The sequence below is a fragment of the Haliaeetus albicilla genome, chromosome 8 (genome assembly GCF_947461875.1).
Source record: "Haliaeetus albicilla chromosome 8, bHalAlb1.1, whole genome shotgun sequence".
Taxonomy (NCBI): domain Eukaryota; kingdom Metazoa; phylum Chordata; class Aves; order Accipitriformes; family Accipitridae; genus Haliaeetus; species Haliaeetus albicilla.
This window is the reverse complement of record NC_091490.1, coordinates 20,272,888-20,286,898: the sequence shown is the minus strand read 5'-3', so window position 1 is coordinate 20,286,898 and position 14,011 is coordinate 20,272,888. Positions and strand designations below refer to the sequence as shown.

The 14,011-nt window shown below is 41.0% G+C and overlaps 1 protein-coding gene across 4 annotated transcripts in view; it reads right to left on the bottom strand.

Annotated features, from left to right (window-relative positions):
• The window catches only part of TLCD4 (TLC domain containing 4), a 40,592-nt gene that overhangs the window by 13,407 nt on the left and 13,174 nt on the right, over positions 1-14,011 (bottom strand). For 2 of the 4 annotated variants that reach the window (XM_069789311.1, XM_069789310.1), the window contains 2 exons: positions 6,016-6,181; positions 1,316-1,405 (listed from right to left, as the gene is read on the bottom strand). In XM_069789311.1, coding sequence (XP_069645412.1) covers positions 1,316-1,405; positions 6,016-6,170 — 245 coding nt within the window. In that variant the 5' untranslated portion in view covers positions 6,171-6,181. Of the gene's footprint in view, positions 1-1,315; positions 1,406-6,015; positions 6,182-11,075; positions 11,299-11,493; positions 11,689-14,011 lie in introns of those variants that run through there. The other 2 variants (XM_069789308.1, XM_069789309.1) reach the window with 2 other exon arrangements.

The window sequence follows — 14,011 nt, the reverse complement described above, 5'->3', positions numbered from 1 at the left end:
TAAATGTGAAGACTCAGTTTATTTATCATTACCAAGAGACTTTTATTTCTGCCATTCATGACTTCTTTTGTACTGTTTAGAACAAGGTCTACTCAAACAAACCAGGATAAAAGCTTCTATCTGATAAAGCTTACCACAACACACACTGAGAGAGTTATAATAACATGCTGCTTTTCAACATGGTTAACAGTATCATAAGATATTCAGACTGTATTTGGTCTCTCTAAAGATACCAGAATGCAATGAAAAAAAATCCAACAATTTAATCATGTATCACTACACACAGAAGAGGCCAATGTTGCCTAAATTTGTGTTATGGATTAGTGTTACATTTATTAAAGCCACATAAGTCAGTGGCTGCGCTTCAAGTACCCAATCCTGTCTAGTCCACACTGCATTGTCATTAATTTACAATATCAAAAGAGCAGAAGAAGCATCGGATGTTAAATTTATGTAAGTTTAAACTGACTCACAGTGTGGTCTTTTGACAAGTTTAAAAACAACAGGCTATGACAGAAATATGAAATTAAACTTAAAGTAGTTAGTTAGTCTTCAGGAAAAATATGGGCTCTTCCTTCTATAGGGAAAGAATTCCAGAGGGTGAGTGAAATGTCAAAACAACAATAGCAATCTATAATTGACTTGACTAAAATGAAGCCATCATGTTCCTCCTCCCTCAAAAAAGTGTGAAACAAAACAATGTAACTAGAAATCAAGAAAAGATAAGCTTAATATAGAATATTGTTAACCAGAAAAAATATTAGAAGTCCACTTGTTAAATCTTCCTATTGCTTGTTAAGACAGCACTTGAAACTTTCATACTTTTTTAAAAACAAAGATTGATAGAAGCTTTACGGGAGGCAAAAATATAAATATCTTAATTTATCAATTTAGACATACACATTTTATACATTTAATAGGCCCCTCCAGGTTTTTGCCACACACACACTGCGGACCTGCAACAGCATTTCAGTTTCACTTTAAAATTATTACAGTAAATAGCATAGTTTCAGTCATGCCAACTTACAGTTACACTCTTGGTTCTATACTTTAGTAATTTAATATGCTATCTCAAATCAATTGCTTGTATTTTATCTATTCCACTTCAGAGACACAATGCACTAAGACATTAATACTGACAAAATAATTTGGAATTATCAAATAGTACAGACATAAAAATGGACACATCACAACTGCATATTTTAATAGGGAATGAAACAATTATTTCAGTAATTAATACACTGCAGGATTTTTTTTTCCTTCTCAATTATGTTATTTTATTGTGTAAACAAAACATACATGTAAAATGCCTTACCAGAGATGGTCAGCATTAACAGCGTCATCATACAACAAAATATATAGGCAAAACCCACCAACCACCAAGGCATGGAATGTGGACACTGTCCTGAAAAAGAGATCACAGTCACAAGGAGGTACTGCCATTCATAATTTTCTACACTGTGCTTAAGCTAGGATGTTTCCAAAGACATTCTCAACTGCATTGATACCTCTGTGGAAGCAATCATCTCTTCTTTACACTATATCCAACCACCTACACAATGACAGGTGAGAAAAACAGTCAAAAAAAAGGAATATACTAGACTGAAAGGGGGCAGGGGCGTGCACGGTCAAATAGAAAGTAGGGTCTTAAAGTAACCGAGATCTACGTTTTCCTCCGATTATCCCATATATTAATGAATCCTTAAAGACAATATGACATCCAGTTCTTTAACAAGTACTTACTGTATTGTCCCATTTGCTGGAAAATCTTGAATATGAAGATTTCTTATTCAGATTGGCCCATGAGTCCTGCAGCAGCAGGCTTCTCCTTTCAGGCACCAAATTAACAGATAACCCATAATAAATCTGCCAAGTTCAGGTTTTGGAAACAGGGGCATTAAATGAAAAATCCCATCAAGGAAAGTTTCAGAAACAATTTCTAGTGCATTTGAAGTAGATTCTGGTTTTCAAAAAGAAAACTTGTATAACAAAAGGTTGTAGCTGAATATCTGAGGTATAACAGCTACAGGTTCATATGAACTAGCAGCTTGCAGCTTTATTTTATACTCCTCTTGTCCTATATAAAGTCACAGTAATCAGAGTTGCCTTGTCCACACTTGGGTACTAAACACTTTTTTTCCCCAAAGACATCAGTCTCAAGTGTACAGGCTGCATGCACACTGTAGATAAACTCTGAATGTTAACAAGCACTTAAAGAGAATTACCTATTTACAGAGACCCCAGCAGGGTTTCTGCCAGCACGCATGCCAAGGCCATTCCTGCCCTTTTGAGTCCACATGTATTCTTGGAAGGTAGAACAATGCAATGGGCACCGGCCCAAAATGTGTAACCTTGTTCCTCTAGCCATGGGTTTAACACTACTATAAACTGCACCTAATACTGTGTAGCTAGTGTCTGCTTTCCTTCTTTTCAAGTGTGGCTAGGAAGAAAAAAAAGTTATGCTCCAAAATAGCTCTACTAAATCATGGATACTATTTGAAAGAGGAGAACTCGTAAGTTCAACGCTGTGTGATCAGAAACACCTCTGCAGCATATTCACAGCATTAACAATATGCACACAAATGTATATATGCTGTTAGTTATTAGTCTTGTCTTTGTACATATTGAATACATGCATTTGGAAGTTATTAATATTTTAAGTGTGCATAAGTCACTCCCAGGAGTCTAAACTCTACCATGTAAGAGTTGAAGAAAACACCTTACTTCCTGTGGAAGACTTTGCAAAGAAAGTGCAGGTTATAATCCCTAGTCTGTTCCCAGAAGTTATATTATCATCTATTGGCATTAGAAGATTCTGTAACTTTTCATAAAATAAGTCTATATTTACGATTTGTTTAAAGAGTATCATCATGCTATTTTCAGCAGCTTTTTCAACAGCATTCCAAAAAATGAATGGAGGTTAATATAATGTGAATAGTCAAATGTCACAAGCTGGATGACAACATTTACTAACCATTATAGCACAGGCTGCTTTTTTTTTTTTTTCTTTTTTTTTAACAAAAAAAAGAAAATTTAGTTATCAGAATGTTAATGATAATTAATAGTTTAGTTAAGATGTCTACTCTTGCAACACAAAATTAACAGAGAGCTAGGAACTTTGCTTCCTTTTTAAAACAAAGGATGGCATATAATATTAGTGTTTGAGAAATACCTGGAATTTTTGAACTTTAGGAGAAGATAATGCTGGAAGAAGTAAAATTTGTCCTAGAATATAGCTCATTAGTTTACAGTTGCAGTTTGTCTCAGGAGTGGCTGTTTATCCAAACCTTAATGTTTAGAATACAAGCTATGCACAAGCACAGCACTTGAAGGGGGAGGGGGGAAAAAAAAAAAAAAAAAAAGGCAGATTTTCTCCTTGACTCTGGACTTTGAAGTTTCTCCATAGAAGAGGGGACAGAAGAAGGGAAATAGTGCAACACTCCATTTTAATATGGAATCTGGGTCAAGCTGTCAAGCTCCGTACATTTGCTTGAAATTACTGTCAAAGCTTGCATCCTTTAACTCCTCATTAAACTGCAAAGAAAAAAGTTGCACGGATAAGTTGCATACTAGTTCCTTTATTATTGAAAATATATATATATATTTTTTTGCAACTGCTTAATAGCAGTACAAACATATTATAGAAGAGATGACAGGAATTTATGCACAACTAATTAAAGAGTTATGCTACATCTGTGTCAAAGTATATTTTTTAAGTCAGTTTGGGAGTCTGCATACTTAAGATTCCAGAAGCAATTAGGTTTTTGGTTCTTACTTCTTGGAAGGTCAGCATGAACAAATTGACAGTATGGAAAACACAGTCCAGAGTTGCAGCAAAAATGCTTGATTACAAAACCCTCTGAACTGTAACAATGTATTTTCAATGCTACAGCTCATTTCAGGCAGATGCCCTCTTCCAGACCCAGCTGAGCTGATAAAAATGCACAACCATCCTCTGTGCCAGTTTCCTTCAGGACTGCCAACAGAACCATTTGTGTGAGCACTGCCTACACCAGTTTAATACAGGACAAAATAACAACCATCTACTTTTAAATCATTTAAGTCAACCCAACTCATTTTACTGGGAGACAGTAACCTTCTCCACCTGCACAGCTGTCTGCAGAGTACATGTAGGTCCATCTACATTCTCTGAACATATAAGATACTCCTTGGTGTGTCTCTTCATTTTGGTGAAACACCGGAGTGATGAGGCAGCTTGACAAAACATTGTGTTTGATCAGCAGTGTTAACAGTCAACCTTTTGTAGAAATGCAAGCACAGTTAGCCTTGCTTTCACTTCATGCCCTGTGTTTCATGCCTTCTAACTCTAGAACTGGATCTAGCACTGGACCACAACTCATCTGTGTGCTAACATCTACATCCTGCTAACAACCCCAAGAAAAAATGTAGAAAGAAGTAAAAAAGGACACAGCCTGGGGTGCTGTATCAACTTGAGTAGTTAAACACCTTACTACAAAGTAGCCCAGAGATTACAGAGTAGCTTATTTCCAGCACACTTGTGATGTGTGAAACAATTCATAAATTGTTATGCAAAGCACTACAATTTAGCATAGTGCTACCAGGCATGGCCTAAGTTCTCAGAAAGCCTATTATGCAGTTCAAGGGTCACTTGACATGGCTTAGAGACAAAAGTTTAGCTCCAGCATAATAACAGTTTAGTTTAGTTTCCCTGTCTGCCTCTATTGTCAACTGTAAAATAGAGATAAACCTAAGGTGCACTGATATCATGAACTGGCAGCCTACAAAGTTGTTCTGGCAGATAGGTAATTATTCAAAGATCAAACAGAAATTAAGATGGTGCCTTTAAGAACACTGCAGGTGAACATTTGCTAAATGGAAGGGCAAGACTATTTGAGTCGCTAATGCTGCCTAGAACAATGGAAACAACTTTAAAAGTATCCACCTGATTTTTTATATTGCCTTTAAACAGCACTGAGGAGGAACAGTGATACCACTAATACATTTTGAGTGCAGTGACAACCATACAGTAACATTTTTGAGCTTCAAATTTGAGAAACACCTGAAAAATATTTTGAAGTTGTAATAGCCTACTCAAGCATAAAGTTATACTGTATCAATTCACTTCAACCGGAGAAGCTTGTGTACTGTATATACCCTTTCAGAGTAGTACATTTCAAATAAAACATCAGTGATAATCCCATTTACAATTACTACCCTGTACTTCCTTTATGACTTAAAAGAGAGGAAAGTACCCAGGAAAGATTCACAGGGTTGAACAAGTTTCCAATAGCGCTCTGTCTGAGAAGACAAGTGTAATGCAGGTGGATCCATTCCCAGTGACAGTACTCCAGAAACACAAATGGAGTGAGGAAGGTTTTTAGCTTGAGTTTCCACAACTATTTCCTGAATGTGTACCCTGTGTCTGTCAGGACTTCCCCATCTTCTTGCAGTCTCCTTCCCCACCAACACACAGATGTACCTGTCTAACGCCGCCTTACTCCAATACTACACCAAAGATTTGCCTAATTTCTTGGAGAACCATAACTTATATAAAACAGGTTGCAGTGTAGTTGCACCAGAACAGAGAACAATTTGCTTTGCACCCAAAAGCATGACCATACACTAGCATTTAGATCATGGAATAAATTGCAATAGTTTCAATTTTCATGTATGTTTGCAGGAAGGGAATTTTGTACCTCTTCTCTTTACTAGAAGTGTCACAGAGAAGCCATTTAAAACTAATCCACTCAGCTTATTACCTCTCACCAGTCACTGTTTTTTTTACTGACTTTCACTTGGTCATCACTGTCTAACAAAGCATTTAATGTACAAGTGTTTGTAACGATGTGTGTTCAAGAAGGGGCTTCAGCATTTTACATTCAGAATTTGTCAAGTGCCTAGAAATGTCCCTCTAATCTTTACAGATGTTTAACTAATAACATTTTCTGCAGTTTTATATATACATACATAGGTGGCTCAGATGTTGACAATTTCAGGTAGGTCATTAGCTGTAGTTTGTTTTGAACACTCTACCTTGAATTCCATTCGATCTTCCTTTTTTGGCTGAGATTGTTAAAACCAGGTGTTATTCGTGTTGACACCCAAGAACTTAAAACATGGAACAGCAGCTGAAATACAGTAAAACTGGCAAGAGCAATGCCAATAGTCAGGTTGCTGAAGGAAGCCATTGTTCTTCAGCCTGTGAAGAGAAGCAGAAGGTAATTTCAGTCTATTCTCCATTTGACTATTTTAAGCAGCCACAGAAAGTGGGTTTTGACAGCTAACTTAACAACAGAAATATTATTCACTAAAAGTTTCATCCTGTTCAACATTTCTACTTAAGCCTTAATAGTATAAAAGTATCCCCAAACTTTTATATGTAAAAGTTGCATTTTGGTTTGGGGGTGGGGTTTTTTTTAAATATTTGCATACTATACATTCTCGTTGCCAAAAGTTGCATGTATTTTATCTACACAGAAAGGGCAGGGAGGACCACCGACCAGTGCAATCGCCTGTTCAGAAGCCTCCACTCCTGTCCCAAGAAGCTCCAAAGTTAAAACTCATCTCATTCTTACCAGATTGACTGCTGCCAACGGGATTTGAAAAAGCAACAATGAAATCAGATAAACACAGTAGAGAGATTTTCAGGTCAGACTCAGGAAGTAATAGCCTCAACACAGCTTCATGTTTGGATACTTTACAGAGACAGCAGTTCTCAATTTGCACTTTATTCACAGTTGAGGGCTTCTCTGTGATAGCGCGTAGGCTATCCTATTTGAGCTTTTCCATCTTCACGTGAAACTCTAAACTTTGCACAATTTCAGAGCACACTGAAAAGCTTCCTATCATCAGAGCTAATGCACTTTTCAGATGTTAGCTATTTCATGAGGTCTAAATAAATAGCTAAACAATTCCAAACATAAATGTCAGTCTCTAAATGCTTCGGTCATTTCTCCTGAGTCGCCAATTTTGCAAGACAGAATGATATTTTCCCAGAAGCCACAAACTTCTGACATACATCTCTGGTTTGATGGCGTCATGAAGTGTTTTATATTCCAAGACAGGCAAAGGTTACAAACTCATAAAAAGTCAATTTGTATTAAGTTGAACAGAAAAAGGAAAAAAAGCCAAATAGTTTCATTTAAAATATTTAAATAATTATTTTAATAGCCATTTAAATAACTGCTGTCACTTATTTTAGTTTTACTGAAGAAATTATATAAAAATAAAATGAAGACTTAGAGGCTAGCATAATTTGATGTTACTGCACCAGCCTAATGGTCAGCAAAAAATGATACAATTATACAATACACTTATGTCCACCTTCATTTCACATGCAGTATAGAATGAGGGAACATGCCTTAGATTTTTGAAATTGTATCTGCATTGCAGATGGAAAGAAACTTGAACTTCAGGGGAAAAAAAAAAAAAAAAAAAAGAAGAGTCCACCAGTTAAAATAATAACATTTTAAAAAACTAGGTACAATATTCTCACTTGGTGGTGTAAATGGTGAGTATATTGAAACACAGTTTGCATTTAAACTTAGAACTTTAACAAAAGGTGTATTACAGATCAGGAAAAAAACCAACAACTTCTGTCTTCAAAGATTTCTAAGCAGAAGGTTCAATGATCTCAAACTTTTTTCCCTCCTCCTCTTTCTTTTCTTTTTTTCTTGCCCAGAATTGAAGAGTAAAAAGAGAAAGTGAATTATCTGAAAACTTCCTCCGACTAGTACCCACAGGAAAAGCTACAGCTATAGATGTAGAATGCAGGACAAATAACAGCAGATTTGCTGAGTGAAATCGGCATCCATTTCATATGGATTTCAAGTGTTTACTTCAGACCAGCTTTAAGCCCGTCCTAGGGACTCCGCAGCTGTTAGATCATATTTGATGTGCTCTTTGGGCCTATCTTCCTGCTCAGTTTAACCCAAAAGGAAACCAGCTGCCTGCTCTGGGACAGCTATGCAACACAAACCAAAGCGGAGTAAGTGGGGGTGATCAGAAGATTCAGTTCCTAAGGGTGTTTTTAATCCAAACTAAAATTTTAATGTACACATGCTACAGTGCATTGCAACAAACTCTGGTTCGTTCCAGTTGTTTATGTGATGACCTGTTCTAGTTCAGCAGCATACTAGTCTTGCATACTTTTTAACGTTAGTCTATTAAAACTTCCAATTCCAAATACTATCCTGAATATTCAGTGTTCTCAAGTACTTTTTACACTGTTCTCCACATACTTCTCCATTTGCCTCCACTGACCAAGAAGATACAAAATACAAATCAAATTTTATGCACTTTTTAGACAGTTTAAAGTACTAGAGACAATGGGCATTAAGCTTGATTTTCTAAAACTTTTCCATTTGAAGGAATAAAACAATCAACTCAATTTTATATCTTCCAGTTTAAACTCGCTGATAAGCACTGTACAGTGTCCATTCCAGATTCTACTCCTGGGGCCAAAACTTTGTTATTACATCATCTCATTTGTAGTAAGCAAGTCCTCTCTTCGACCACGTAAGGAAAAAAAATCAGTTGGTTTAATTCCTAAAGTGAAGGAAGCCAAAATGCATGTTGAAGACAATTCTCTTCAGAAAAATGGTAAAACCACTGAACGTCAGTCACACCTACTTCATTCTTTTGACTAAAATATAGCAAGTCTTATGATGCTACCAACTTTATCCATCTGCAATGACTATACTAGTACCTCTGACTGTCAAAGACACCGACATAACCTCCTGGACAAGAGAAAGCCGTGTTTTATTTTGTTTCCTTAGTACCAGAAGATTTTATAAGTGACATTTCAGTGTGTGACAGGTGTTCATTTTAGTACAGGAGATTATGGAATTAAACAAAAAACATCCCAACCATCCCTTGCAATAAATGCATTAGAAGAGCTAATCCTTCTTCTAAGAAGCCTGTACAGGGAACTCATTTTAAGAAAAAGTACTTGTGTGGAAAGTGCATGATCTGACTTTCAGAAGTATTATGTACCTGTATCTGTCAGAAGTTTTAGCAGCAAGTAGAGAACCATGATGCCCACAAAGGAGAAAGGTATGATGGTAGCAGAGAAGAAACTAGTCACCCAGCCTCTGTGTTTGGTCTCACGGATACTTGTAAGAGTTTTGCAAGACTGATTTCAGAAGGTGATTTCATATATGCTTATCAAGATGCTGTTTAAGTACATTAACTACCAAATCCAGGAATAATTTCATGTTTTACTTAGGCAAATTTTAAAAGTGCTGTATTTTAATTCAATTCAAGGACCAGGTGTAAACACAGTGTTTCATGTGAGATGGAAGAATAGTTCAGCTATAAACATTTCCTCATATCTCTAAGTTGTTTTCAGCTATATCCTGTTTAACATGAAAATTAACTGTTGTTTACCAGATTTTCTTTTTATTTAAAAGAAAATTTATGCATGTTGTTGAACCAAAGCTTATCACTTAAAAGAAACTTAGTAAGCTTCCAATTATATACGATTTCTTTGCCCTGAGGACAATGGCCAAAACCAAAGGTGGCTTAAACTATACTGTGTTTTTCTGCCCCAGTATCTTTTTATAGCTGTCCAGCAAAGTCTGATCAAGATACAGAACTTCATGGATTATATATGAGCAGACACTTTATCGCCCAAACTGCATAGTCATTGATTACCATTCAGTCAGCTGATAGTTTCTGAGCTAGTAGAAGAGCTGGGTGGGGAGGGAGGTTTAGTGTAACTACTTTGTAATCCAGGAAAAAAAGTACTATATCCAGGTAGGGTTTTCACCATTAGTTTTTTAGCAGTGGTCTTTTCCTGGCTTACCCAAAATTACTGTCTTAACCATTCAGTTTGACAGTAATTACAAGTGATCAGAACTTGACTCTTGCAGCTTTTCAGTGTAGTCTTTAAGTAAACAAATATCAGCAAGCACTTGAAACTAACAATTTGCAGCAAGCTATTACTTACACATGTCTAGCGCAGTATCAAATTGCTCTATTGACCCCAGCAATTTTGAAAAAGCTAATAACACAGCTTTTCAATCATACTCAGTAAGAGCTGAAAATAAGCTCTTTTCATCTGCCATTAACATGCTGTGGTTTTCCTGCAATTCTGTTTCTGCTTGAAATATAGAAGAAGAAAACCCCAACAATATTAAGACTCAACATTCATTCACCCCAATATGAAACCATCATGAACTTTTAAGAGAAACGAGTCAGTACTTAACTGAAGGAAGATAAAGGAACAGAAGAGTTACCAAGTGTTGTACCATCAATGGCATTTAGCATCTATGTTCTCCTCATTTCACTGTTTCCACTTCAATTTTTCACACCATAAAAGTAAGAAATGCAACCATATAGCCACAAGACATAAGAAGGAAGTGTAGAGGAAGGTGTAAGGCCCACAGCCCTTACTTTCTTCAAGGATGAGTTGGATCAATTTGCAAACAAGATTATACCCTAAAGCTGCTAGTGATACCAGGACATCCCATTCAGCCCTACCATCTCATCTGTTTAAAACTGAAAGCCAAATCCAATCGTTGTAAAACTTGCCACGCTAATTTGCAGAGAGCAACGTGGGACTACTGACTGTTTGCATGTTTTATAATAAGCCTAGTAATAAAACATCTGCAGTGCTTGAGTTTTGCTGTGTTGCTGGTTCTGAACGGTAGTGTCTATTGCTCCAATTAGATTAGACGTACTGCGTTTGGTATCTTACCTAGCTCAGTAAGCAGCATTAAGGAGAAACGCAACAAAATTCAAGCTACTCGCATCATAAGCCATTCCCTTTTCTACGCACGGCTGTTCACAGCCCAAACTCCACTTCGCTTTCTGCTTTTAAAACACCAAAGCAACTAGCAGATCAGGCACCCTTTTTATAAGGGCAGGGTAAACAGGGTGAGCTGTGCGCTGCGGTATCATTTACCTACATCAGTTTCCTCAAACCCTGCAAGAAGTTTGCAGTCGCAAAGCAACAAGGAGGTGAACACCCCCCCCCCCCCCAAACTCGGAGGAGGTACCGAGCCGCAGGGCCGCGGAGGGACCCTAACAGGCAGACTCCCGCGCAGCGCTAACCAGAAGCCGCCGGGCGCTCCCCCCGAGCCGGGCATTACCTAGCCTTCCCCGTCAGCCGAGGCGCCCGCCCTTCACACCGTGCCCGCCCGCGGCGGTAAGCCCCGGCCGGCAGGCAGGCAGGCAGGCAGCCGCCGCACACACCCGCCGCGCTGGCTCCGGCCGCGGCCACCCGCTACCGCTGTCGGGGCGGCGGGAGGACGGGGGCAGCCGCTGCACTTTGCGCTGTCAGAGCGGCCAGCGCCGCCGGCTGCGGCCCGCGGCCCCCGGGGGGGGGCGGCGCCGCGCCGCGGGGGGGCGGCCCGTCGCGGACGGAGGGAGGGAGGGGGCCGCTCCGCGCAGCCCCGCGGGGGCAGGAGGAAGGAGCAGCACCGCCCCCGCCCCGCCAGCCCCGGCCCCTCAGCGCCCCGCCGGACCCGCGGCCCCCCTTCCTCCCCCCCCCCCCCGCGCCCGCCGCACCTGGGAGCGGGGCTACCGGGGCCGCGCCGCCGCCTCCGCCATGCCTCCCCGCGGCGGCGGGGACGGGACAGCCCTTCCCAGGCGCAGGATGCTCCGCCGGTGGCGGCGGGGGGCTCCGGCGGCGGCGGCGACGATCGGGTTACGGCAGGCGTAGCCTTAAAGGGGCCGAGCCGCGGCCGCCACCTGCCGCCGGGCTCCGCTCGCCGCCTCTGAGGGGAAGGCGGCTTCCCCCGGCCCCTCCCGCCTGCCCCGCGCTGGCGGCCGCCGCCCCCCTCTCCACAGCAGCTCCCCCTGCCCCTCACCCCCGCGGGCCTCGGCGGCTGGGCGGGGGGCGCGCCTCCCCGTCCGGCGCCGCGCCCGCAGGCACGGGGCTCCGAAGCGCCGGGCTGGCAGCCGCAGCCGGCGCGGCACCCGAGGCGCGGACTGGGCAAACGTGGCGTTCACGAAACTAAATCAATCCCCCGGGACCGTCCTTCAAGCCGCCGTAACAGCGCGCAGGGGCGAGCGCCCGTGCGGGCAGGGCGGCACGGCGGGGAGGGACTCCGCGGCCGGGCGGCGTCCCGCCGGCCACCCCGGTGCCGCAGCTGCCATGGCGAGCCTGGGAGCCTGCCCGCCGCCTCTGCTCGCTGCCAGAGCCGGTGCCCGTACGCCACGATGGACGCACAGGTCCCCGGACTCCGCTAAATGCACATGGCTGAGGAGGGCTTACGTGTTGGGGGAGGAAAAATTCCTGTTAGGCAGAGCATCTCACCTTCCAACGACATTTCAGCCACTGCGCCCTTCATTTATAGAGCCCCATTGTCTAAAACACATCACGGGAAAAATGCTGATGTGACTGTTTGTGCCCCAGGAATCCGTTCAGGCGCTCCTTGATAGCACAGTACGGCACAGGGTCATCGGTAACACACCCGTCGTACGGAGAACAGGTAGTGCTGATGATAGCTATTTTTTAAATTAAGTGCTGCGATTTTTGTCAAATTATTTTTCGTTTTACATTTTTGAACCGTTGTATGGTATTGAAGAATCAAAGAGAAGCAAAATTATGTTGACAAAACTACATATTATGATGATGAATGGACTTAAGATTTTTACCAACTAGAAAGCATAATGGTCAGGACTCTCTTCCTCTTGGCATGCTTCTACTATCATATACAACCTAAACTACCTCAACTTTCCATTTCCATTAAGGATTCCTGATCTTTCAGATCAATAATTTAAAATTTCTCCTCTCTCGAACAACAAAATGTTGAAGGTATTCATATATATCTCACACTAGATTAAGCTGCGGCTGACAAAGAAATCTACCCCAACTATGTACTCTATTTTCTCTTTCAAGATGTCTCTCACAGCAGGAATGCTATGGCTTAAGCCTGAACAGAAACTCATGTTGGCTTACCTTAATATGCCCGTCTGCAAGATCCAGGAACTCAGGTACTGATTAATGAGGCACGGAGCCATTCCTGCTGTAGAAATGGTAACCTGTAGGAGGTAGGCAGGGCCCACCAGCATCTATAACTGTTTCAAACCATCTTGGCTTAATCCATTGCTGAACATAAATGAATGGCCAGATAAGTGTTTGTGTAGACATCGAACTACCGAAATTTGATTTCCTATGGACTTGTGGTTGACCAGCTTTTAAACTGATTTTTACTAACAAAACTCCACAAGACATTCTTAGCCGAGTGAAGGAGGAGATCCCATTCCTGCTTCCAATCTTCTTCTATTCCAGAAACAGACGGACAAATAAAGGCAGCAATATCATATCAAAACAATTTCTTAGTGAAATTGGGATAAAACCCCTCATCTTTTACTCTGATGTCGTATCATTTTATTCCTCATATAAAGGAAGATTTCAACCTATTTTCTACTATGTCTATAGGTTTTAGTGAAACAGAACAGCCACTAAAACCGAAGAACTGAATAGTTGGATCATAAACCACTTTCAAGATGACATAAACTATAAAAATTTTAAGAGAATTTTTTCTTCAGTAATTCACCTTCCAAAGAACAGTCCTCACTTTTTGCTTAATCCAATATCACTGACTTTGAAGTTTCTTTATACATACTGCTTGCCCTCTTAAGTTGTAACAGCTATGGACAAACAGTGGACCTCTGCAGTGACAGAGGATCTGCAGTGGCAGTGAAGGCAGGAATGGTTGTCCTCAGGCCTGCAGGTGCAGGCAAGGACTCTTCCCACTCATGGTTAAGAACCAAAGCCTCAAACAACAAGCTCCGGCAGATTTAGCTGCCATGTTTTATGACGTTATTTCTCCCAGCTGCCTGAGATCACAATCATTCTAGCAGAGCACAAAAATGAAAGTAGGCAGCTTTTTAATACGCCAGCCTGTGACCTGGAGTCTCCACCATAAGACTGTGGTAATACCTAGCAGCAGGGTAAAGCAGATAGCTGAGAGTGGTAATGCCTTAAAGTGAACAGATAACTCTGACAGGGACCACCTATCAGAGCTCCAAGCCTCAAAATAACCCATCACCATTATGCACTTACAGGTTAGGAAGC